The sequence below is a fragment of the Halyomorpha halys genome, unplaced genomic scaffold (genome assembly GCF_000696795.3).
Source record: "Halyomorpha halys isolate HHAL.00 unplaced genomic scaffold, Hhal_1.1 Scaffold269.1, whole genome shotgun sequence".
Lineage (NCBI taxonomy): Eukaryota > Metazoa > Arthropoda > Insecta > Hemiptera > Pentatomidae > Halyomorpha > Halyomorpha halys.
Window position 1 is genome coordinate 323,098 of NW_027112099.1, and position 23,107 is coordinate 346,204.

Here is a 23,107-nt window from a genome sequence, read left to right on the forward strand (position 1 = left end):
TATCTCTTTTGTTCTATAGCCCTGATGAAGACCTGAAACTCAGGTCGAAACGTCGGCATAAAATAAATAAATATGGATTTGTTTATTTATGTTGTTCTTTGCTGACCGCACCCCCCGACAAACTTCTTCAGGTAATGTATAAAATACTTGAAACCTAATTCGATAGCTTCATATTTAATTCACTAAACTACTAAGGTTGTAATTTATTGTGACGCATTTTTTACAGGTACTTACTGTAATTGTTTGTCGGAAAAAGGAAACGGTGTATTATTTAAAAACTTCCCTACCCAATTGGTGGTTTAAAAATACAAGAAGTAAAATGTAGAGGATCGGAAGGAAGATAAAGATTTCACAAGGTGTTAGAAAAAGTGTTCTCTTGTATACCGTCGGATCTCAATTCGTGCTAACGATCTCCTCAGGAAACTCTCTTCACAACCGCCCCACTGAATTAAAGATGAAATTGTTTTATAATTTATACCTTATTTTCAGGTTGTGTAGTTGAATTCTCTGAGCTCATCAGTCTGAGGAATATGCTATTTGTATATTAGAACCCTACGGGTTTGCAATTTGTGGGGTTCGCCATGAATTTAGTTATAAATTACCATTAATTTATTATGTTATATCACTAATGTTACATAAAATTTAATTTTTGTAATACTATAAATGTACTATAATATTATTCAAATTATAATATTATTAAAAGATCGCTGATTGGCCGTGTGTAATAATAAATGGAATATAGTCCGGGTGCAGCCAAATAAAATTCAAATAGTAATAACTATTTTAATAATAATAATAATAAGTTTTATATTCAACATACATTGTTGAGTAATCGGTTATGCCTCGAAACTACTACAAGTGTTTGTCCGTTTGTACCACTATATCTTTGCAACCTAACATCTTTGCAACCCCGCATATTAAGTTTTTGTTATTAAAATTTCTCAAAATATAGTATCATTCTGTTATCATCCCATTGAATTTTTATTAATCCTTCTCGGGAAACTATTTATATTTACTTATCTATTGACAATAATTTTTGTTATCAGCTTGAAGTACTTTTATCGATGAATTCAATCAGCATTTGTCTGAGAGTCATATTGTTATTTACTATATTTTTCACTTTAATTTATGTACTTTACTCTCCATCACATCTATAGTCAACAGCAGTTGTATTAAATGTAATGATGATAGCTAAAACCCAATTTGGCCACCGTTTTATGTCACCTTTTATACATTCATTTAAAACGGAAAAAGGAGACTTAAGTTAGTTAAATCGAGCTAAAACAAAAAGAAATTGGCTTACATCAGAAAATGTTAGCCAAAAACTTAGCACCCTACTAGAATAGACTTTTCTGACAAAAATACAATGTATGTTGAAAGACAAAATATTAAAAGAAGAAGGGAAAAACGTAGTTTGTATACAAAAAAGTATTTATTAATAACATAAGTATAATTAACGTTCAAATGAAAAATTCGTGAATCATCACATCAAAGAAAACAATTTACACTACTCGCTTATAAACAAGGAATGGTCTTTGATGTACCGACACTGCAAGCAATTCAGATATTTTTATATGATTCTAAATGGGTGTGGCCTCAGCTAGTTTGTACCAACCAACCATTCACTTTTGTGAACATTATGCACACCTGATGTTTGAGCCACTTTAGAGAAATACTAGAAAAATGACTCCCGCATTTAATATATGGATCTGAAAACAAAATCATTCGTTTGATCTTCATTTATAGTCTAGTCAATGAAGCTGTTTCCGAAGAAAAAAAAAATTATAGAAGTTTGTTTTTCATTGATTCTAAATGTTCTTTGGAATACTTAACACAAATCCTAATTTTCCACCTGGACGGTGGAGACCAATTCTAAAACAAAAAAAGAAAAAAAGTCAAACGTTCGTAACTTTATTTTGTTTTCCTCTGATAATTACAAGAATTGCTCAAAGACTAATATTCAATGTTAAATTAAAGCCGAGATAGTTTCCTATAAACAGAATATATTGTATTTTATTTTTAATATTTTGGTTCTCTGTTAAAAACGTAAAAATAAAAAATAACTCTTTTCTAACTCTCCGGCAGTTCCCAAGTATCAACTAGATGCCTGAAGCTAACAATTTTCTAAACCGGGCATTTAGATGGGAACTTTTTTCTGGGCAGTCCACACTACTGTTGTTTAATTTTATTTTAAATCTAAAGCCTGGTCAAAGGGGCCTTTCTTCGGCACGATTTAGCGGAATGTCGGATTGGCTAAAAATGAAATATAATAAAAGCATATTCCGGCAATTTTTTTCTGCTTTAATTCTATATAGAATGTTCGACTTTAATCAATTCTTGGTTTTCTATTCATCAGCAAATTACATAAAAACTCCAAAAAAAAATTTTTTCTATTTTTTTTTTTGATAGCCAATGACTGTGTGGGAAATCTAAAAATCAGATTCAGCACTCAAAAATCATATAGAATCGTTGAGAAAAAAAAACAAAAACTTAAGATTTTTCCTTAAAACAATCTTTATGAATCATGCCTTGAAATTATATAGCCTCTAAAACTACAATTCCTTTAAACGGCACCTGTTTCTCCATTGTTTAGTTTCATTGTAGATTAACAACGGCCTTAATTTTAATTCTATACTTCAAAGGCAATGATGGTCGCCTAACTTATTTTTTGCTTCTTCTTCTATAAAACTAACATAACTTATTAATTATCATGCCAATGCTGTTTTATGGAATCATATTTTAGCTTTAACTCTGTTACAGAGCAAAAACATGAAAATGGTGGAACCAAACATTATCTGTAAGAATGGCTATTCCGAATAAATACTAATAGTTTCAAAGGTTTTTACGCTCAAGGCTGATCTTAACATTTAAGTTGTGTTTTTTTTTCTAGATTTTTAAAGAAAACATTGTGGTAAACTATAAATTAAATAAAAATGAGAAAATATTGATTTTTTTTCAAAATATCTCAGCAACAAATGACACGCCTTTACAGAACTGTAAGGTCCTCTTATATCGAGTTGTTATTACTTTATCAAAACAGTTCAAGTTTATATTAGAGTTAAGCTTCCAATTGTAATATTAATTTTTAAACGAAACCAACACAATCTATAAAGAATCTTCGATCTAGCACTTGTGAAGTAATGTTTTTTTTGAACAACAGAATACAAGGAGTAATGGCACCATCGATGCTTAACAGTCAAGATTTTTCACAGAATTCAATGAAGGAAATCCAATACCCTTCATTCATGGACTGAGGGTGCGTGGGGTCTGTGGGGTTCACACGGGCCCTGGAGAGAGGACCCTACCGGCCTGGGTAGGTTGACTATTATTTCATGGCAGGTACACGGAATAAACCTCAGTCTTCCCACTGGATTTGGTTGATAACCTGTAAGATATCTGGTTTTTCCTGCCCTGAATTGGAGAATATAAAGACGATAACCTGAATAAAAGAAACAAACAAGAAAATAAAGAATTGACAGGACCTTCGTTCTTGCTTTAGTTAGGTCATATTCCCTAGAGGTTATACCACAGAGAAAGAATTGAATTAATATATTTTTATAATTGAGAGTCCAATATAACCGAACCAAAGATAAGGGAGTTGTATATCAAACTGTGATTCCCAGCAATAGTGGGGACGCTTCCGCGCTTCTCCCCACTCTTTCAGTTTGTGTTTCAAGTGCAAGCTGACTGTACCTTGCTGATAACGTTTTAGCTAATTTGGGAATCAATAATCAGGTAAGTCGTCGATGATTTTAAAGATTCATTTATTGTTTCTTTTCCTTTTTTAATTGATTAATAAACAGCTTCTAAGTCGTTCAACATTTAATAGTTATTGTATGGCGCAATAGTATGTATTAGTTGTGGAATAACAAGCGCGTAATAACCAAGAACAACTTTCCTTGTGTACCTCCTTTTTAGCCATATACTTAACTAATGTTATTTTAAAAAGTTATAACTTAATGATATTTATTATTTAGTGCTTATTTCTGGAGTGGTTTAATTTTGAAAATATATTTGACAGAGTATTGAAAATCAGATATTTCATGGTTTAATAATTTTACGATGCTTACTAAAATAATCTAGTCTTATAAGACATTACCAAGAATTTCGAATATTGGTTGCGTAACGTATAAAAAGCTTAGATTTTGGTATTCTAAATTGATATTTCGTTCTTCCTTTGACAGATTTTCGACGCCCAGTTGTTGGAGTATATTATCAATAAATTACTTTTTGAAAATATTTTGAATTTTACAGACTTACAGACTTTATTAGTGCTGTCTCAATAATTCCTTGCGACATTATGGCTTTGAAATCTCATCAAAAAGATTTCGAACGTTTTCGGCCTTTTTTTTTTAGAATGAAATATTTAATTTCCATTTAATATTCTAAACAAAACATACAAATATATATGTTGGAGTAATTTAAGTTTATTTATAGTTCATAAATTGTTTTGACACTCTCCAATTTTGAAGAAATGGACGTGTTTGATAAACGTTTTTTTTATTTTAACAAAGTTTCGAAATCTGTTTCAGAATTAACACGCTTAATATTGAGTTTATGGCTCTTAAAGTGTTACAATTTTGAAAACTTGGTTATATTTAATTTATCCTAAATTGGATACAATTATTAAAGAATATGATTGATATTTTATCAAATATGATTCTAGGAAACGTTTTTTTTAGTGACCAGTTTTTTTAATTTAATGAAATACACATATGTCGCATATATACATCTAAAATATTTATTTCAAATGAAATATACAGGAAGTTACTTTGCTTTGGTAAAGGCTTTAGTTGATTGTTGATGTCCTTATAAATGGGGGAACTTGATTCCTGATTTGTTTTTTATATTATTTTTTTTTTTTTTTTTTTATGAATAGGCGTTTCTAACCGCGTTTTGGGTCCACGTAAAACAGTTTACCATCAAATGTTGGAAACAAAAGTTGACAGTGTGGGCAACATGTAGCCTGTTCAGTTATTGAGTATAGATGCAGAAGAAATTCTGTTCTGATATACAGTTGGAATTGAAATTTTATTGATTCTTTTAAAAGGTTTACCTTTAATTGTTTCTGCTAAACTTTAAAATTCGAATTTTTGTTTATCATTTTTTTTTTCAAATACTTAAGTTTGAAAAAATGTATTACTTTTTAACAACGTTCATTTTAAGTATAATTAAGTCGATTATTGAAATTGATTAAGTGTAATTAATTATATACCTGTAGTCAAGTAAAATACGTTTGATTATGTGTGAGGGAAAGTAGTTGGAAGTTTAAATTACTTTAAATGGTATACAAGGTCATCTAGATACCACTTAAGCCGCACAATCCTGGAAAATTCCATCAAAATTGTACTGACTATAGTGTGACATGTCCATTAAGTGTAATTGACTGCTGTAAGACACGAAACGAAATTTGTCCCTTCACGTCTTCAAAACATAAGAGAGGAAATTTTTGATTCTGAAGACTTAGTATGAGGATATATACAAAATTCGAAATAAATTATTGATTTTCTGCATACTTTCGATAATTCTCTGTTTAAAAACCGTACTGATAAAAAAATCATCATCATTTTTTAGACAATATGAAAAATTTTTCTTTAGCTTTAACAGTGAATAGTACCTATGTAAATGGTTGCAAATGCAGTAGAAAAGGGCAAAATTATGAAGGAACTGTTTCTTTTTTAAAATATATATCTTTTTCTCTTAATTTCTTTCTCCCTCTGTCTACGGATTCTACTTCTACGCAATAAAATCTTTGTGAAAATTAAACGTCGTGGCATCCCTGGAATGCGCTTGCGCTACCCAGTTTAAGAATTCCTGTTCTGAAGCGACAACACCGTTTACACATCAACGAAACTCTACTTGAGACGATGTATTTCTGGTTCAATAAGGGATTTACTCTGAAACATGAAGTTGTAGTTACACAGGACTGTGTTAGTTTCCAAGAAGTATTTAGATTGGCGTAAAGTTCTAATAGTAATTACAATTATAAGTATCCTTGATGGAAGAAGACGTTGTAGTGGAAGAAATGTTTCCAACATTCTTTGATATATACCGATACCCAGCGGAAGAACGAAATATAAGTTGCCATTGAATTAGTTAAAATATTGGAAACAAATGTCAACTCGATGTAAACACCGCTTATAATTTTCTAGGCCAGTTATTCCCAAAATTATTTCACCATTACACCCTTTTTGCACAAAGAAAATTTCGCGGAACTCTTATTGGGATAGAAATAATTAGCAGCTCCATAAATGTCGCAACATTAGCGATAAACAGAAGAGTTTATTATTCTACATGAAGAAGAGTTTATTATTTTACATCAAAGATTTTTTAGTAAAACTTATTGGTTTCCCCAAAAGTCTGAATTCCTCCAATTGTCCTTAGCTGTAAAAACATTAGAAAGTTAAGTTAAGGAAGAGAATAGTTGACCATATGAAGTAAATGGTTCGAAAACAGTCCGGGTGGCAATTAATAAAGGTACCAAAATAGTAGAAAAAACTGTTTATTTATTTTTTTTTTTACCACTTATTATTTGTTTTCTACTATTTTGATACCTTTATTGACCGCCACCCGGACTATCTTCCAACAATCTCATACGGTCAACAATCTTCTTCCAATTAGAAAGTTAATTGAAACATAGAATTTTATATATTTTTTTGTTCCAAACCCTGAAAATAGTTTATGGATTCACATTTTCAATGGCTTTTATATTTTATATAAAAATAAAATTTAAATCAGCTAATGTTCCACCAATTATTTTAATCCAAACTAATTGTAACTCTTTTTTATATCAACCAGAATGTTGAAACTAATGTTTAATAAAATATAATGGGACTTAATTTAAGGTTTAGTTGTTTTGTTATTTCATAGTTTACCAAGTGGATATTTCAATTTTCCTATTAAGTATTAGTTATTATTTTTCTGTTTTACCACTTAGAAACAAATTTTAATAGTAAGCAGGTAATGGTGATTCTTTGAACAGGGCTCTTTTCTTGTTTCAAGCTATTATGCTGCAAAATGGCTGAAACAAGAAAAAGAGTAATTATTTATAATTATAAATAAATATAATTGAAAGAATTCTTGCATGGAGCTTGGATCTGTTAATTGTAAACCATGTTTACATTCAGTTGTACATTAAAGTGTATGGAATGGTTGCTCATTTATAACAGTAAGTTATAAATAACAGTGAAAATGAAATATTTTGTTTATGTATATGCGAGTACTTTGCTAATTACTGTAATTGATTTTTGAAAGGGTTGTTTATACAGTTTTGCTATACCATTTAGCTTGGCCTTCTTGATTTTTGGTTTAATGGAAACAGGTTGTAGAGAGTTTATGGACTCCAATAGACAATTTATATCCCTACATCAAGACTGAACAAATAAATTATAAAACTAAATCTTCCTCCCTAATTCCTTTAATAACACTCTATCCTATAGTATGGTAAAATAAAAATAAATGTTAAAACTATTCAAAGAATGAGACCAGAGATATACTAGATCTCCGTATATCCAAATCCGTGATTTTACTGGGTTTATAGTTAAATAATGACATTCAATTATTCTATTAATTTCAGAATGTTCTTTTCTTTTTCATTGATTTTTAAATATAAATGTTTTAATTTATTTATTCAAGAGTATCCTGAATATGATGGATAATTTTCTAAATTGATTTACTTCATTGAAACTATGTAATTTGTATGTGTCTTGATAACATTGTGATTTTAATTTCTTTTTTCTTAAGCCTGCAATGCCATGTTTTTAAAATATTATATTATTACTAAGTAATTATTAATTTTGTAAAAATGAATCTATTTAAATATTTTTCTAGATTTTATAATTAATCATAAAATATACAAATAATTGGAATCAATTTTTTTTTTTTTATATAAAAAAAGAACATTGTCTTATTATGAGAAGATGATCAGGGGTATAGTCAACATAAAATACACTAATCAAAAAAGTTATTAACCAGTTAAAATTTTTACATCATTTTTTATATCATGAAACTTCGCTGAAGTCCTTTGATGAAGGCTTGATATTCAGGTCGAAATGTCGGCACAAATAAATAAGTTTTGTTTGTTGAATTGGCTGTAGAAAGTAAATATCTTCATACTTTATATTTTGAAACAAATTTTATTCATAGTAACTATCATGTGTAGTTCTCTAATTTTCATAAAACTTTTCCCTCGATATTCAAGCATCTTGAAAAACAAGAAGGCTGACTTCCTTGCTAGGAGATTTGACCAAGATTTTTTCTAAAGCGAAGTCCAATATTTCTACAAATGAAGGTGGTAACAGAACTGTATAAAGGAAACTGTCAGCTGAACAAGCACCTCTTCAGTTTCAGGTGAATGGAGTGACTGCTGCTAGTTTTGCAAAAAGGAGGATGTAACCGCTTATTACATAATATTTATATGATATTCACTAGCTGGAGTACGGTTCTTCCAATTTTGATTGTGGTTCCAAAGTGACTGTATTACTGAATCCAAGCTATGTGAAATGACTGAGCTGCATAATATTTTTTTTAATTTGCAAAGGATATTTGCCTCTTTATGTGTTTCAGATGATGACAATAGGATTCAATGAGACTGTGGTGCACTTGTTCTTGAAAAAAAATACCTATATACTAAAAAAAAACTAATAGCTTATCTACTATATTTAGGAAAAGCATTAATGTTAATTGTTAAATCAATTAAAACAAAATATTATTATTAGTGATATGAAACTTTCAATAATTCAAGAAAATTTTGATTGGGGATTATACTCATAATTCTTCCACTAAAATCCCTACTAAAATATGAAAGTCCTAATAAAATATGAATATTTAGTACCTAATAAAGATAAGATGTTTATGTTAGCAAAACTAAAATGAAGTTTTTTTTGTTTTATTACATAATTATTGTCTCTTATTTTTATGTTAGCTAATTAATAATTTTTTGTCAACAGGATCATGAGTGCTTCCAAACCGTCTTACATCAGCTATGAAGAACTTAGAGTGTCAAAACTTTTGTCAGGCCTTGTCTCAAACAAGATTTTAACAGCTGTGCGTTTTGGTGCATGTGCATCAGTTTATAATCCAATTTTGACAGTGGCTGAACTAACCACTGCACAGACTTTAATTTTGGCCCTGTTTTATGGCCTCCTGAGTACTGATCTGAAGTTTTGCCACTTCCTTCAAAGGCTCATTTCAAAAGTGGACCAGTTGAAATCTCCTTACCTATCTTCATGGTTGAGGGATGATCATAAATTCAATACTTCAGATGTATACAAAGTTATATCGAATCTTGCACATTTAGTTCGAGGCCAGCATATTGACTTGCCAGATTATGTTCTACGGGTTTTCGTCAGTTTAAATTCAAAGTATGGCATAGTAGACATCTGCAAAACTAACAAAGATTTGGAGGCATTCTATTTTCTTATGAGTGTGAATGTTCCGTGTTCCAGAAGTCAACAGACAGATAAAATATCAGTGTAATATTCTTGCTGTATTATTTAATATTATAACTATTTAGCCTTATTAATTAGATTAATTTTTACCTTGATAATGTTCATAACTTTGGAAGGGTGGGTTATATAAGAAGATGCAAATCTGCGTGATGGAGAGTCATTAACATGGCTGTAGAATTAAAAGAGAAGAGTTGAGATGAGGGTGTTAGATGTTGAAGAGATCCACCATTTAAAGATGTCTTGATCGGTTTTATATTTCGGTACTGCAATGGGTGGATTGGAGGTTTTTAGTTTTCAGTTTTTTAGTTTTGTCCTATTTAAATCTATCCATAATGGTGTCGATTAATACCCATGAATTTGATATAAAGATAACTATGTCAGAGGGGAAGGGGCTCGGTCAGTGAAGGAAACATCTATAAAAGAACTTTTGTTTTTTTAATGAAATTATTAGCATTTCAGTATACATTTATATTTATAAGTGACTGTTTTGTAGGTTTCTGATCTAGTCTCACCGTTTGAATCTAACCTAATTAATGAAAAAAAATCAATGGGGATAAACCAAATACCATTGCTGTCTTCAACAAGGGTAGGATTTTATTTTTCTAGTTAACTAATTCATTAAAATAAATTAAGTTTTAATTGTACCTTAACATAGCGAAATGACAATCTTTATTATTTTTTACACCTAGCCTAGAGAAATAATTGTCATTATTGACTCCTTGCTGTTGACAGTTCATTTTGTACATTTTAACTTTCTACTATAGCCGTGTTAAATAAATAACAAACAGTTAACTTTGACCCTTGTTTGACAGTACTGTGAATGTTGCTTAAAGAAGAAGGAAATTAAACGACTAAATGTTACAACTGTAGTGTAAAGCTTTCTTATTATTTTAAGTGTAACAGTGATATTTATTTGTCGAAAGACTAAATTAATTTTCATGATTCTGAGTATATGGCTATTCATTTACTTCAACTGTTAATGTTAATAGTTAATAGGCTTGTAATATAAGATGTATAAAATTCAGTAAATATTTGTTAAGTCCTTAACAGATACCAGCTGAAAATATCCTCAAAATTGTATACTTTAATTAGAGTTTTATTTTCATATCCTTACCAAAAAGAGAAATTAAAATTTGGTAATTGCAAAATAAAAAATAAATTTGTTCATGTTTTTTGAAACCAAGATACCTTTATATATGGTTTAAAAAAACTATATTTATGTATATTCCAGAGTCCGAGAGATCTATCATTCTGGTCTGGATTGAGTCCTGGTTTTGACAATCAAAATCACTTATTCAATTTTGGTCCTAAAGAACATCTAATAAATGGAGGTGGTCAGCATGTTCAAACACTAAATAACGTAAGATAATTATTATATTTCTATTTATTATTTCCAGTCATCATATTAAACTATTTTAGAAAACTCCAAGTAGGTTTCTCTAATAGTTATTTCTATTAATTGCTAATACAGTAAGTCTGTGATTATTCTTAATCTACTGATTGGATTAATATAAGACATGTGTAAATGAAGATGTTATGTTACTATTTTATGGAAATTAATGTTTTCTGGTAAATAAAGGTTTTTAATTTACCTTGTTACACTAGCAATCCAAGGTTTTTGGTTAGTCGCATTATTTGTCAGTGGATTGTAATAAAAAAAAAAAGTTTCATTTTTTTTTTCATAACATTTGATTTTGATCTGTTAAATATTATTTTGTATCATATTTTTATAAAGTATTAGAATCAGTATTAGTCTGAGAAAATTAATATATTTTCATAATGAATAACAAAGATTTAATTGTTTTAGTTAATGAAAGAACCATTCAATGATTCTAATGAGGAATCAAATTTATTCCAACGGAGTCGTAGTTCTTCAACTTCGAACCAATCACTGTGTTCTGAACGCAGCACCTGCACTGACTCTAGGAAACCAGAAGTGAAACCAAGGAATTCTGTAATAGTTTGATTTATTTTATTTTAATTAACATATTGACTGGTAACTTCATTTAATGTATTTGTGTGTTACTTGTCAGTGTTCGTTAGTTGTGCAGTGTGTTAGTTTGTGGTATTGTCATTACATCAACTATAAGTTATCTCATATTTTTCATTATTCTCTGTGGCACCAACGAGTATCTTATAGTTTAAATTATTTCCTTTGACACCAACTTATCATTTCATAGTTTGTTTTGTTGATTAATTAATTAATCACATTGCATTGTTACGTCAATTTTTAAAGTTTGGTTGACAAAATTCAGGTCTTTGAAACTAGTTAAGCACACACTTTGCTGTAAATAAATACCAATACTGAGTATGCATTACTTAGTAAAAGTTTTATTGATTTGTGGTCAGTGATTTTAAAATTTAGTTTTCATGTAATTTTTTTTTTCTTTTCAAAATTCTCTGTTACCATTTACACGGTTACTTGATTGGGTAATATTCTAATTGTAATGAAAATAATATTTTAAGAAATATCTTTATGGAACTATAATATAATTCAAAATTGACACTTCAGAGTTTAATATTAATGTTTTTTTTTTTTTATCATTAAGGTTTTAGAATGCAAGAAAGTAGTTAATTTGTACAACTGGTCATTAAGTTCACAAGTTAAATTTATAAGAAGAAAAAGTTATGACTTGAGGTGTTGGAAAATAAAAGACATATTTTTTGTTAATAGTTGACCATATAATTTAAAATATGAAGAATATGGTCAGGGTTGTGGTCTAAAAAGAACAAAATAGTTTTCAAGTATTTATTATTATTATCTGACGTTTCGCCCCACTTTGTAGGGCTTCATCAGGGCTGTTCAAGATGATCAATATTTGTTCAACTAGAATAAATGATATATGTAAAGTTTCTCTCTGAGCTTATTGGTAATTTAGTTACAGAACATCAATTAACAGAAAAAGAAACCAAAACAAATATACAAAGTATTCTTCAATATTATCAACTCAGCCTGAAACTATCACACTATCACATGAGGTGATGGGACTTCCCCCATTTTAATCTTTTTACCTGGGCATTAATATTGAGGAGATGGGGGGCCTCAGGATGGTTGTGCCTTTATAGAGTTACTTTTGATTTGACTGGACATATTTTTGAAATAGTTCTTTAACTGTTGTTATTTAATCCAATGGATACTCAGTGAAGTTCATCATTTCTTATAGCACGAGGGTGCTCTGACTATTTCTCTCAAATCTTTATTTTGGAATCTTAGTATACTTTTTCTATTGGAAACCCTTGTGAACCCCCTCAATGGGATTTCATAAGTCCAAATAGGACTTGTCCACCTAAGAGCCAATATATTTGTATTTAATTTTTTTTTTTTTACATGTTCTTTCCGTCAAAGTTTTGTATCCAATGTCATCCCAATTTATTTAGCCTGATCCCTTCTATCCATGTTCAATTAACTCTTGGTTTAATTTTGGGATTAACTCTTGGTTAAATTATTGCCTATCTAAACTGATTTCATCATGAAACTCTTCCTAATAGTTTCATTGAAATTATTCTCCATTACTATTTATAAAATTCTGTTTCATGCTAATATTACCAGACAATAATTTTTATATTTTTGATGTAATCAATTTTGGTTGAATTAATTGATAATATATGAGTCATGGTCAACAATTTTGGAAGAGGTAAATATATCCCAGAAACAATATACTATTTGTTTGATACCAGTAATTAGTTTTATTGAGTTATCTGTTCAATAAACTGTTTAATAAATAAATATAATTTTTCATATTGAGTTACTTATGACTTAATTGATTCAAAATTTACATAATTAGGAGATAGCTATGTCATGCCATTTTCCCTTGGCTGTATCTTTTTAGTTACTTCATCATATTGGAAAAAGGTTATTTGATTAACTTTAAATTAATTTGAATTAGGTATAGGTAATTTAATACATGTACACTACACAAGTTAACTTCTATTTTTATCTGATAAGACCATTAGTGTTCAGTTCAGGTATTCTACCAAAATACCACTAACTAAAGTTTTAACATAAGAAGCTATGTATGACCTGTTTGTTAAGGGTAAGAAATTCTCATTTTTAAAATAATCTTTACCTAGTATTTATTTCAATCCTTTTAACTTATTCCATTGTTTTAGGCTAAATCAAGAAACAAATCGAGAACAAGAGGTCCAAATCCCAAAGAGGTAATAACTATATTTCTAATGATATTATTATATTATAATTAATAAAAAGGTGCAAAAACTCAAAATAAAGGAAGAAACACAAAATAATTGATTGAATACAGTTGAAAGAACCTAATCACAATGCATGAAGATTTTAAACTATCGACAAGCTACTCACAAATCGACATTTCGCTAATTCTGGAATCATTAAGACAGAAAATCACAAATATTCCATACATAAAACAAATTTCAGTTGTTCTCAGATCAACATTCCATAAAGGCATATCAACCAGAGATGGCTCATCTCTCCAAACATCTGAGAATATATATTCTATATGACAGTATTTGTATCAAAATACCTTTCAAGTGATTATATATATAATTTTCTATAAAATGGGTATTTTTACTGTTAAATGCAAATTAAAGTTTTTATTCAAGTTTATTATGTAAACTCCTGATCACAACTTTTTTTTTGTTTGCTTTTTCTTGGGGATTTATTCTCTAAATTGAAAGGTTATGTACCAAAAAGCACTTTAGGAGAAGACTCATGACAAATTTTATGTAAACAGTGATAGCCATTTTTGTACTTCAGTCTATAGAAAAATGCATTAGTCAGCTATTGCTCACAGAATGCCGATTTAGTATACAGTTACAATTGTGTAAAATTTACAAAAAAACAAAAAAACAATTAAAGAAATCATGATAAAATTGTGGCATAGACACATCGCTGAAAATGTGTTTTTTGATCTCGAGGAGCTCTGAGATACATAAATCTGTTGAAAACTTTACATAGGATATTTGACATAATTATGATTTTCTTGTCTAGTAGTTGTGGGAAAGTAAAAAAATTACCTAAAAAAATATTTACTTATTTCCTGGAAAAATATTATCATAATTAGGATTAGGATTTTCATGTAAATACATGGTTTTTACTGACAAAGATATCAGCGAGTACCTACTCACTTTTTATGTTTTGGTACTTCTGAGTTTAGTTTAAATTGATATATTTAATTTTATCTTTGTTTTTAATATTAACAAATAAGTTGAATAAGAATGGTTGTAATAAAAAAAAATTTCTAAGAAATATCAATTGACATTTACTTCTAGTAGCATGTTGACCCGATGCAACTTGCCAGCAGATTTATAAAATTCAATAGAATTTGTTCTAAATACTTTCTTTCCTTCTGTTACTTTATTTCCATGAAACAATAGCTTTGATACACCCTGCTCAGATACTCCATTGATGTGATTTCTTCATAATTGCTATAGGTGTTAAAAAAATGCAATTATGCAACTATTCTAGTTACATATTTTGTGCATGTGTTCCATCATGTTTATTAGGAAGCTGTCTGGTCTTCACAATTCTCTGAGGTAGATTTGTAAATTTTATCTGTTAAAATGGATCTTTATAAAAACTATAAGAGTGCAAATTTCCATGGAAAATTATCCTCAACTGACTATCACCTCGGCCATTTGCCATGAAATGGGAAAGTTCCTTGGAGGCCACTGAATACTACTCCAAAAACTTTGACAAAATAAACAACATAGTTTCAGAGCTAGATAGAATCAGCTGAAGTTGCTTCTCAATTTTTGAAATTGTTTGAGAAATCTGATTTTTAAAAATAATTTGGCTTCTCACTCCAACAATCAAGCTTTCATTATACTGGCTATTCCATAGATTGAATTACTAGTCATGCCTCTATTGAAAAACATAGCTCTTAAAATAAAGCAATTTGCAAACCGAAAACATCTCAGAAGGAATGCAAAACAGTATCTAGACAGAACTGCTAAATGGTTTAATTAATGTACGAGTTGGAACTCTGGAAAAACGTTGATTTAAATAAATATACAATCAGATATTAAAGATAAAGTCAAGATTAAAATACTATGGTTTTCAATTTTATTAAGGGTGATATTACAAGTTATTATTGGGAACTATTCCTGGTTTATCTGCAGATACGAATTCAATTAAATAAACTCTTAAATTAAAAGACCTTTACAATTATTCACAAGATTCCATTTAGCACTGTCTTTTATATCAGAAATGAAAACTAACATCTCACTTGTACCTGGCAACACTATATCCCCTTTCACAAATATTAAAACTCTCATAGTCTCTTATTTATGAGTTTCCAATGCTGGAACTTAGTTTTCCGTGCCATATCTCTGTTACCTGTATCTGTTCTGAGGAACCTTCTCCTTCCGTCACCAAACTAAGATTATCTTTGTCTGCCCTTCAGGTCCTTTGTCCCTTTTTCTCCCCACTCTCATTTCACTAATTCATGAAATTCTAACTGTATTATCTGGTAATGAGCAAATCAGTTTTAGAAATGTATATATGAAGGTGTTATTGATTTTATAGTATTCTATTGATTTTAATTTTATTGAATTTTCATATTTGTTATAAAATTATTACTACATGTATATATTGTAATATTCTAAATTTATTTAAAATAAATATTAAGGAATTTAATAATTTTGTTTATTCTCAAATAGAAAATATAGCTTAAAGATGATAAGATTCAAATGGAAAGATTATATATTAAGTAGATATAAGAATTTTATTTTAAATTTTATAACATTATTGACTCTTAATCTCAGGGCGGGTTTTCCAGACAATGAGAACAAAGACACTTAACTAAATTAATGACTATTTTTACAAATATATTTAAATTCCATGTTGAGCAACACTAACCAATTATATAATCTTCTTCGACGAATGATTGTTCTCGATGTCTTCATTCTATGCTACCACTGAGATAAGACAAACGATTGGTCCTCTTCTCACTTCCAGGGTACGTCCATTTTCTTTATGAATATTATTCTTTAAAACTTATTATTGACTTCTATTTTTTCTCAAGTCTACTGTAATTACAATCATGATAGGAAGATAAATATTTGGCAGCAATTATACCGACTTCAAAATAGCGCCACCATCTTGAAGCTCTGAACGATGTCTTTTTTAACTCCATATTTTACTGATGAAAATTAGTTAGCTTGCTTTTTGGTTCAATACAAATAAACTATACTGAAACAATACATAAAATAAAACATACTAAAAACCATTTATATATATAAAAAAATAACTATTCATAAAAAAATAGGATATTACAATATGTACATATTTGGCATTTTTAATTGCAGGAAAATCCTATCACTAATAATAATATTATTAATTAATCTTACAGTTTTATTATTGTTATTAATCTTACCGTATTTATTATTACAAATAACTTTAATGGTTTATTCCAGGGGAAATCTCTGGTACATGCAGTCAGTACGCCAAACATTTTGGAGCCATCTCTGAAAGTAAGTATAAAATGATTTAACAATTTTAATGTGCTATACTGTTCTTTATAAATTTTCAGAACCCTAAATAACATAATAATGACTTCCATTTTGAATGAAATATTTATTATTCCATTTTGATTGTCAGTTAGCATCTTCCCGTCCCCTTTACACGCCACTATCCCTGATGAAGACCTGAAACTCAGGTCGAAACGTCGGCATAAAATAAATAAATATTGTTTTGTTTATTTATGTTGTTCTTTGCTGACCGCACCCCCCCGACAAACTTCTTCAAGAAATATTTATTAATTATTCATAACATTGTACAACGTTTCGGGACCACTGTCCCATATTCATGCACTTTAAAACCTCATGATTTCATATGGGAAATCATGTCAACCATTTGTGCATCTTCACTTCTCCTTAGCACAGCCATTACTCATAGTTGTTATGAATAATTAATAAATATTTCATTCAAAATGGAAGTCATCAACCTCAAAAAATTTTAAATGAATAAAATAATATATGTGTAAATTTTCCATATGTGTATGAGGCTGGAACATAAGAAATGTTAATTTTAGAGTAATAAAGGAATGAAATAAAAACAAACATTAACAATATTAGGTTTATTTAAAGTAACTTCCATTAGGATCAATATATTTCTTCCAAACCTAATAAGGTTTAATTATTATATTTTGTCTATAAAAAATGTTTGCCATTGAAACAATAAACTTGAGGAATGAAAATTTTACTTTGTTTTCATGTTGAATCTATTTTTTATTAAGAGGCAAGAGCTCTATAAAAATTGTAGATGATTCGAGATAACTCATGTGCTGGTGGATGTGATAGAACTTCATATCACCTAATTAATTTTAAATTATCTGAATAAGTTAAGAGTTAGTTTCATAGTAAAAGAAATACAAGTGTGTTAGTTATCTGGTGCAGGATGCAAGGGTTATGATTAGGGATAGCCGAGAATTCCTCAAAATCAATTAAAAAGAGCAAGGCTCATGGATATAACCTTATTGCTAATTTAAACACAATTGAATTTTAGTGTTTAGCAAGCTAACCATACAGGTAATGTTCACTGATGATTTTGAACTTTAATTCTAGATAATATATTTACAAAGGGTTGTACATCATAACAGTGCCCTATCATAATAAAATGGAATGTATTTACCATTAAACTGTAGACAAAGATCAGGAACCAATTTTAAATATATATTGAGTTCTATGAACACAACTCTTAGAAGGGTTCCATCCAGCTGGCAATACGAAAAAAGATTGATCCCTCTTGCTTCAATCGTAATTTCAAAATTTTAATGTTGAATCAAATTTTGATTGTTGCTCAATTGTTTTGAGTTTCTACATTAATTACTGCTGAAACTTATTTTCAAAATGATTATATTTTTATTCTATGGTTTTTGAATTTAATTGAAACACTGTCATTACAGAAAACCTATGGTTGGAAAAGATTCAATTCAGTGTAGTAGCGGTCTGCCCAATTCTAAGATGGAGCCACTATGTTCTATGTTTGAATGATGTTTAATTTTTATTACCATAGCTTCTTTTACACATATTGTCTGCACATTATTTTTGACTGATAAATGCTATAGAAAATAGGTTTTATTATTTTGTTTGTAAAATAAAACGGTAGATTGGGACACTGCTCTGGCATGTGATAGCTTGGCATCTCTTGGGTCTAGAACAGTCGGTCGTGGCGTCTATTGGTGAAAACACTATCTCTTTGTCTTTCTTTATAAAACCCTCCCTAAATTCCATAACAATAAATTGAATAAAAATGAAGTTTGTTAGCTTGCTATTTGATTAAGTCAAGTTCACTCACAGCATTAATGTTAATATTAAAAATTACACTCAAATTCTATGATGTAACTATTTATTTAAAAAAATGGATATAACAATAAATAAATTTGCTTTTATTGTTTTAGAATGATGAAATTTCTCAGGAAGCAGGGCTTGTTCAAAGCTACCTGTCGAGAACAGGGTCTGCACCTGTGTCAGTTTCTCAGATAAGTCGGTTAGTTTGTAAAAGAGATGGAAAAGGAGGGAAAAGTCCTCTCCATCAAGCATCTAAGGATGGTCTATTTGCAGTTGTGAAGGGTCTTATAAATTATGGAGCTCCAGTTAACTGTAGGGATGATGTCGGCTTTACACCAGCCCACTATGCAGCAAGAGGAGGCTATATTGAAATACTTGAAGTATTGAAACAGCATAAAGCTGACTTAACAGCTGTTGGTGACAGTGGTGATTCATTGCTTCACACTGCTGCCAGGAAAAATCACAGTGGCACTTGTGGTTGGCTCCTGGACAATGGTGTTGCTATAGATGCCCAAGGATTCAAGGGACGTACGGCACTTCATTGTGCTGCTATGTGGGGTTTTATGGACACAGTTCGTTTACTTCTGGCACATAAAGCATCTGTTGACATAAAAGATTTTTATCATAACACTGCTTATGATTTGGCTGTTTCTCAAGGCCATCCACAAATCGCTAGAATACTAAAGAATGTATGTAGATAGATCCTAAGCTGGTTTGGAAGGCTTTTAATTTATCCTACAAAATATACCAAAAACAGAACATATTTAGACACTAAATATTGAACTAAAGTCCTACATATATCATAACTGATTTTACTATCCAGTTAAGTTTTATAAACTTAAATGTTTCCTACTGCATCATGTATTCTGTTTGTTAACTGTTCTCTTTTAAATGTCTATTTTTTTATTTTATTATTTTATTTTAAATTCCTAGTTTAGCATTTTCATATACATTTTGATGTTTCTTTTTCACATAAGTGGGAATATTTCTTAATATCTCTGGATAATGCAATAATTTATGTTAAGTGGTACATTCTATTCTATTTTAGACCAACAATCTTTGCAACTGCTCCTAAATTTTGAACACATTTACCCTTAGTTAGAAACTAAAAATCATTCATCTGCTAAAGATTTATCTTAATGTAGACACATCTTTTAACATTTATTGAATTTATAAACCTTAAAATTTATAAAAACCTTTCCAACAAGACTTTTAGCTGAAATTTCTTATAATTGTATCAATGGCTGACCACTCTTTGCATTAATGACCACTATCCGTTTCGTTAATAAATTTAAACTACAAATAATTCAATAAAATGGGAAAAGCTATTTACTCCTTATTTAAGTTTTTAAATACATTTTTTAGTTCATACTTTGATTGCTGGAGTATTATATATCCTCCATAGCAGTTAATTTTGCTTATTGTTGTTTTAAAAACTTCAGTTTACATATTTTATTTTTTTTTAAGTTCTTTTTTGCTTAGAGCATATGTCAAGATTGTGTTTTCTAAGTTTTTCAAGTGGTCAATTCTTGTAGGTACTACATGAAAACCAAAATTTGGACATTTATAATAAATAATTAAAGGTGCAGCGAACCACACTAGTATTTAGGTGTTAATAAGTATGAAAAATATTTATTAACCAATAATATTGAATTATAGACCATAATAATTTAGTGATGTATTAACTTGAGGTTTCTTAGCGAAGATAAGGGAGTGAATTTCTACATCTTAATGATTCTTTCTGTTAGAAAGAGCTTTATAAGATGATAAAATTTGTTTTGTTTTTTAATCGACTGAAAAGGTTTTTCTAAACCATTTATCTAACAAAGGTCCTCTTGATCCTTTTGTTTTTCGCCTTTTGTCTTATTGTTGGTTTGGTTGCTTAAACAGTATGAGGTTTTTAGTTGATGAATAGCAACATATTTCGTACTTTTTTACTATAGTAATCATTAGTTTTATTATACCATGTTCTATTAACACATTTTTGTGTTACAATCAATGGATAAGGAATATAAATAAAGGGGTGTGGTATACTTAAATAAAAAAATATTGATTGATATTAAATTTACATTCTTTAAGTATTTAAGAATGTTTTATATCCTTCTAGCGATTTTTAAATACAAACTACATGACTTTGTGTCACTGCTATTAATAAGCGTATTTATATAGTCAATCGTGACTAGTTTTATTATACACAGCATTGTGTGTGAATTGATGAATATTATACTACTTGATTGACTTATAATTGAGATATTACCTTATTTCTCAATCTTTGATGATTTTTTACCCAGTTGTTCATATGATCATTTGCCAGGCATTGCATCAATTTGTTTTCCTAAAATTCATGTGGAGTGAAGCTTGAGAGCTTAAAAATGTTGATGGTTTTAATGAATTTTTATCAATTTCTCCAGAATGGTGCATTGATGAGAGTAAAATTAATTACAATAAATTTTTTTAGTGTAAGAGACACCATAACTTTGTTTGGATCATGAATTAATTGAGATGATATTGTAGATACTGTTGTACGTACCATGTTAAGTCTGTTTTTTGCCAATTCAAATACCAGCTCACAAGGAGAGAATCAGTTAGTTCATTACATTATGTTCGTGTCCACTCATTACCTCTCCTGGTGAATTAGCAAAGGGTACACTAACTTTAACAGATTAGTTACTGTAGGATGACTGCCTAAGAGCTAAAAGCACTCCCTTGAACAAAATGAGTGCCACCTTGTTGAAGAGAATACATATATATTGGGATGGATATGACCTTAACTTGGTTGATGGAGGGTTCGGTTGAAAAATGTCCATAATATTAACATCATTAATGCTGAATATATCTAAGCTGTCCTTACTTTAACCACATATTTCAACTATAGAACCTAACATTCTAATCAACTTCTTTAATAAACAAAGAAAATGCTGAGATTTTGTTATTGCCATCCTGATTTGGTAGATTAACGAGTATTTTCCTTAAATTCATTAAAAGGATTGAACATTAATAAACTAAAAGTTTAAAATAAATCAATAAATAAGGAATTTGTAATGATGTCAGTGATACGTGTATATCACAAACACCATATATCCATAATACACATACTAATAAATATAAATTATGTGTGTTTGTGAGAGCGTTTTGGGCAGAAGAGTGTTGTTTTTGAATTGTTGAACCTTTTGCTCAACAATAAAGAATTTCAAAGAAACTGTTAAATGAGTAATTAGTGGTCAGATATGAAAAAATGAGCTATCTTTCCACGAACCACCTCTTATAGTATTTCAATTTTTTTTTAATAATGTTTTATCCAACTTATGATATATATTTGAATATAATTAATATTAATAGTTTGTGATGTAATTAACTCAAAACTTAATATGTTATAAATCTAATAAAGTAATTATGTCAAATTATCTTAATAGAAAATGAAACATGTAATGGAACTATACTAAAACATTTAGCACTTATATTATAGGAAAATAGTATTTATTTATTTTTTTTTTTTCATGAAACCTATCAAATTGGCTAACATATTAAAATATTTTTCCATGTACAAAAATGGTTGAATTTTATTAAACAAAATGTTTTTGAATTTCAGTTTATTCAATTTCCAAAATTCAGAATTTTAAGTTAAATTGGTGAGTTTTATTAAATATTCTATTTAGTTATCTCAGATAACAATACTATTACTACTATATACAATTATAGAACAGTAAGAACAATAGTATGAGAATACTATTTGTAAAATTCATTATAACTATATGATACTTCTATAACATTTTGTTTTCTTCCCTATCATAACAGAATAAGACTAAGTTTTTGTGTTCTTTTATGTACTTATATATACTTTAAAACTCCTGTATTAATCTTTACTTAATACATATTTGAATATTATCTTCAAACTGGTTGTGTAATGTTTATTTCCTTTATATCTATTTGTAATAGTTAATAACAAAGTGTGGGTCATTCTCAAATTATTTGAATATTCCTTATTACTATAGAAAGAAAAAAAACATTTGAACCTGGTATTAAATTCTGTTAAAAGATGAATCATTGTGTTCATAAAATAATTATGAAATTTGTGTTTAAATGTTGTCATTTATAATTATTTTTCATATAAAATAAGTACAATGATCATCTTAACTCTGTACCTTCAATAACTAGTCAACCGACTGAATGAGGTTCCACATATGGATGGTTAAAAAGGAGGAGTGATGCAGTAAGTCAATTTCCTTTAAAAATAATTTTATCTACATAAAAATAGAATATACATCTTGCCAAAAGAAATTTTTAAATGAAAAATAGTAAATAAATAAAAAACCTCTGCCAATTAGAGCATAGTAAAGATTACTAATTGTTGTTACTTTGAAGGAAGGTACAGTATGTCTAAAATGAGATTGCCT

General features: G+C 29.0%; 1 protein-coding gene across 3 annotated transcripts; it reads left to right on the forward strand.

Annotated features, from left to right (window-relative positions):
- Positions 1 to 3,642: 3,642 nt before the first annotated feature.
- On the forward strand, positions 3,643 to 22,512 carry LOC106680592 (ankyrin repeat and protein kinase domain-containing protein 1). 3 transcript variants are annotated; one of them, XM_014420408.3, is made up of 8 exons: positions 3,643 to 3,735; positions 8,949 to 9,471; positions 9,943 to 10,035; positions 10,681 to 10,809; positions 11,257 to 11,403; positions 13,560 to 13,607; positions 16,839 to 16,895; positions 18,824 to 22,510. In XM_014420408.3, the coding sequence occupies exons 2-8, from the start codon at positions 8,953 to 8,955 to the stop codon at positions 19,412 to 19,414; spliced, it is 1,584 nt and encodes a 527-aa protein (XP_014275894.1). In that variant the 5' UTR covers positions 3,643 to 3,735; positions 8,949 to 8,952; the 3' UTR covers positions 19,415 to 22,510. The 3 variants fall into 3 exon arrangements, with proteins under 3 accessions (XP_014275894.1, XP_014275895.1, XP_024214057.1); XM_014420409.3 differs by lacking the exon at positions 9,943 to 10,035; XM_024358289.2 differs by lacking the exon at positions 3,643 to 3,735 and having other exon boundaries at positions 9,351 to 9,473; positions 18,824 to 22,512.
- The last annotated feature ends 595 nt before the right edge of the window (positions 22,513 to 23,107 follow it).

Bases quoted from the DNA above. Each gene is read 5' to 3' on its own strand.
- LOC106680592 (XM_014420408.3), top strand. From the start codon at position 8,953: ATGAGTGCTTCCAAACCGTCTTACATCAGCTATGAAGAACTTAGAGTG. The intron at 10,810-11,256 runs GTAAGATAATTA...TAATTGTTTTAG, and splicing joins ATGTTCAAACACTAAATAAC to TTAATGAAAGAACCATTCAA. The intron at 16,896-18,823 runs GTAAGTATAAAA...TTATTGTTTTAG, and splicing joins TTTTGGAGCCATCTCTGAAA to AATGATGAAATTTCTCAGGA.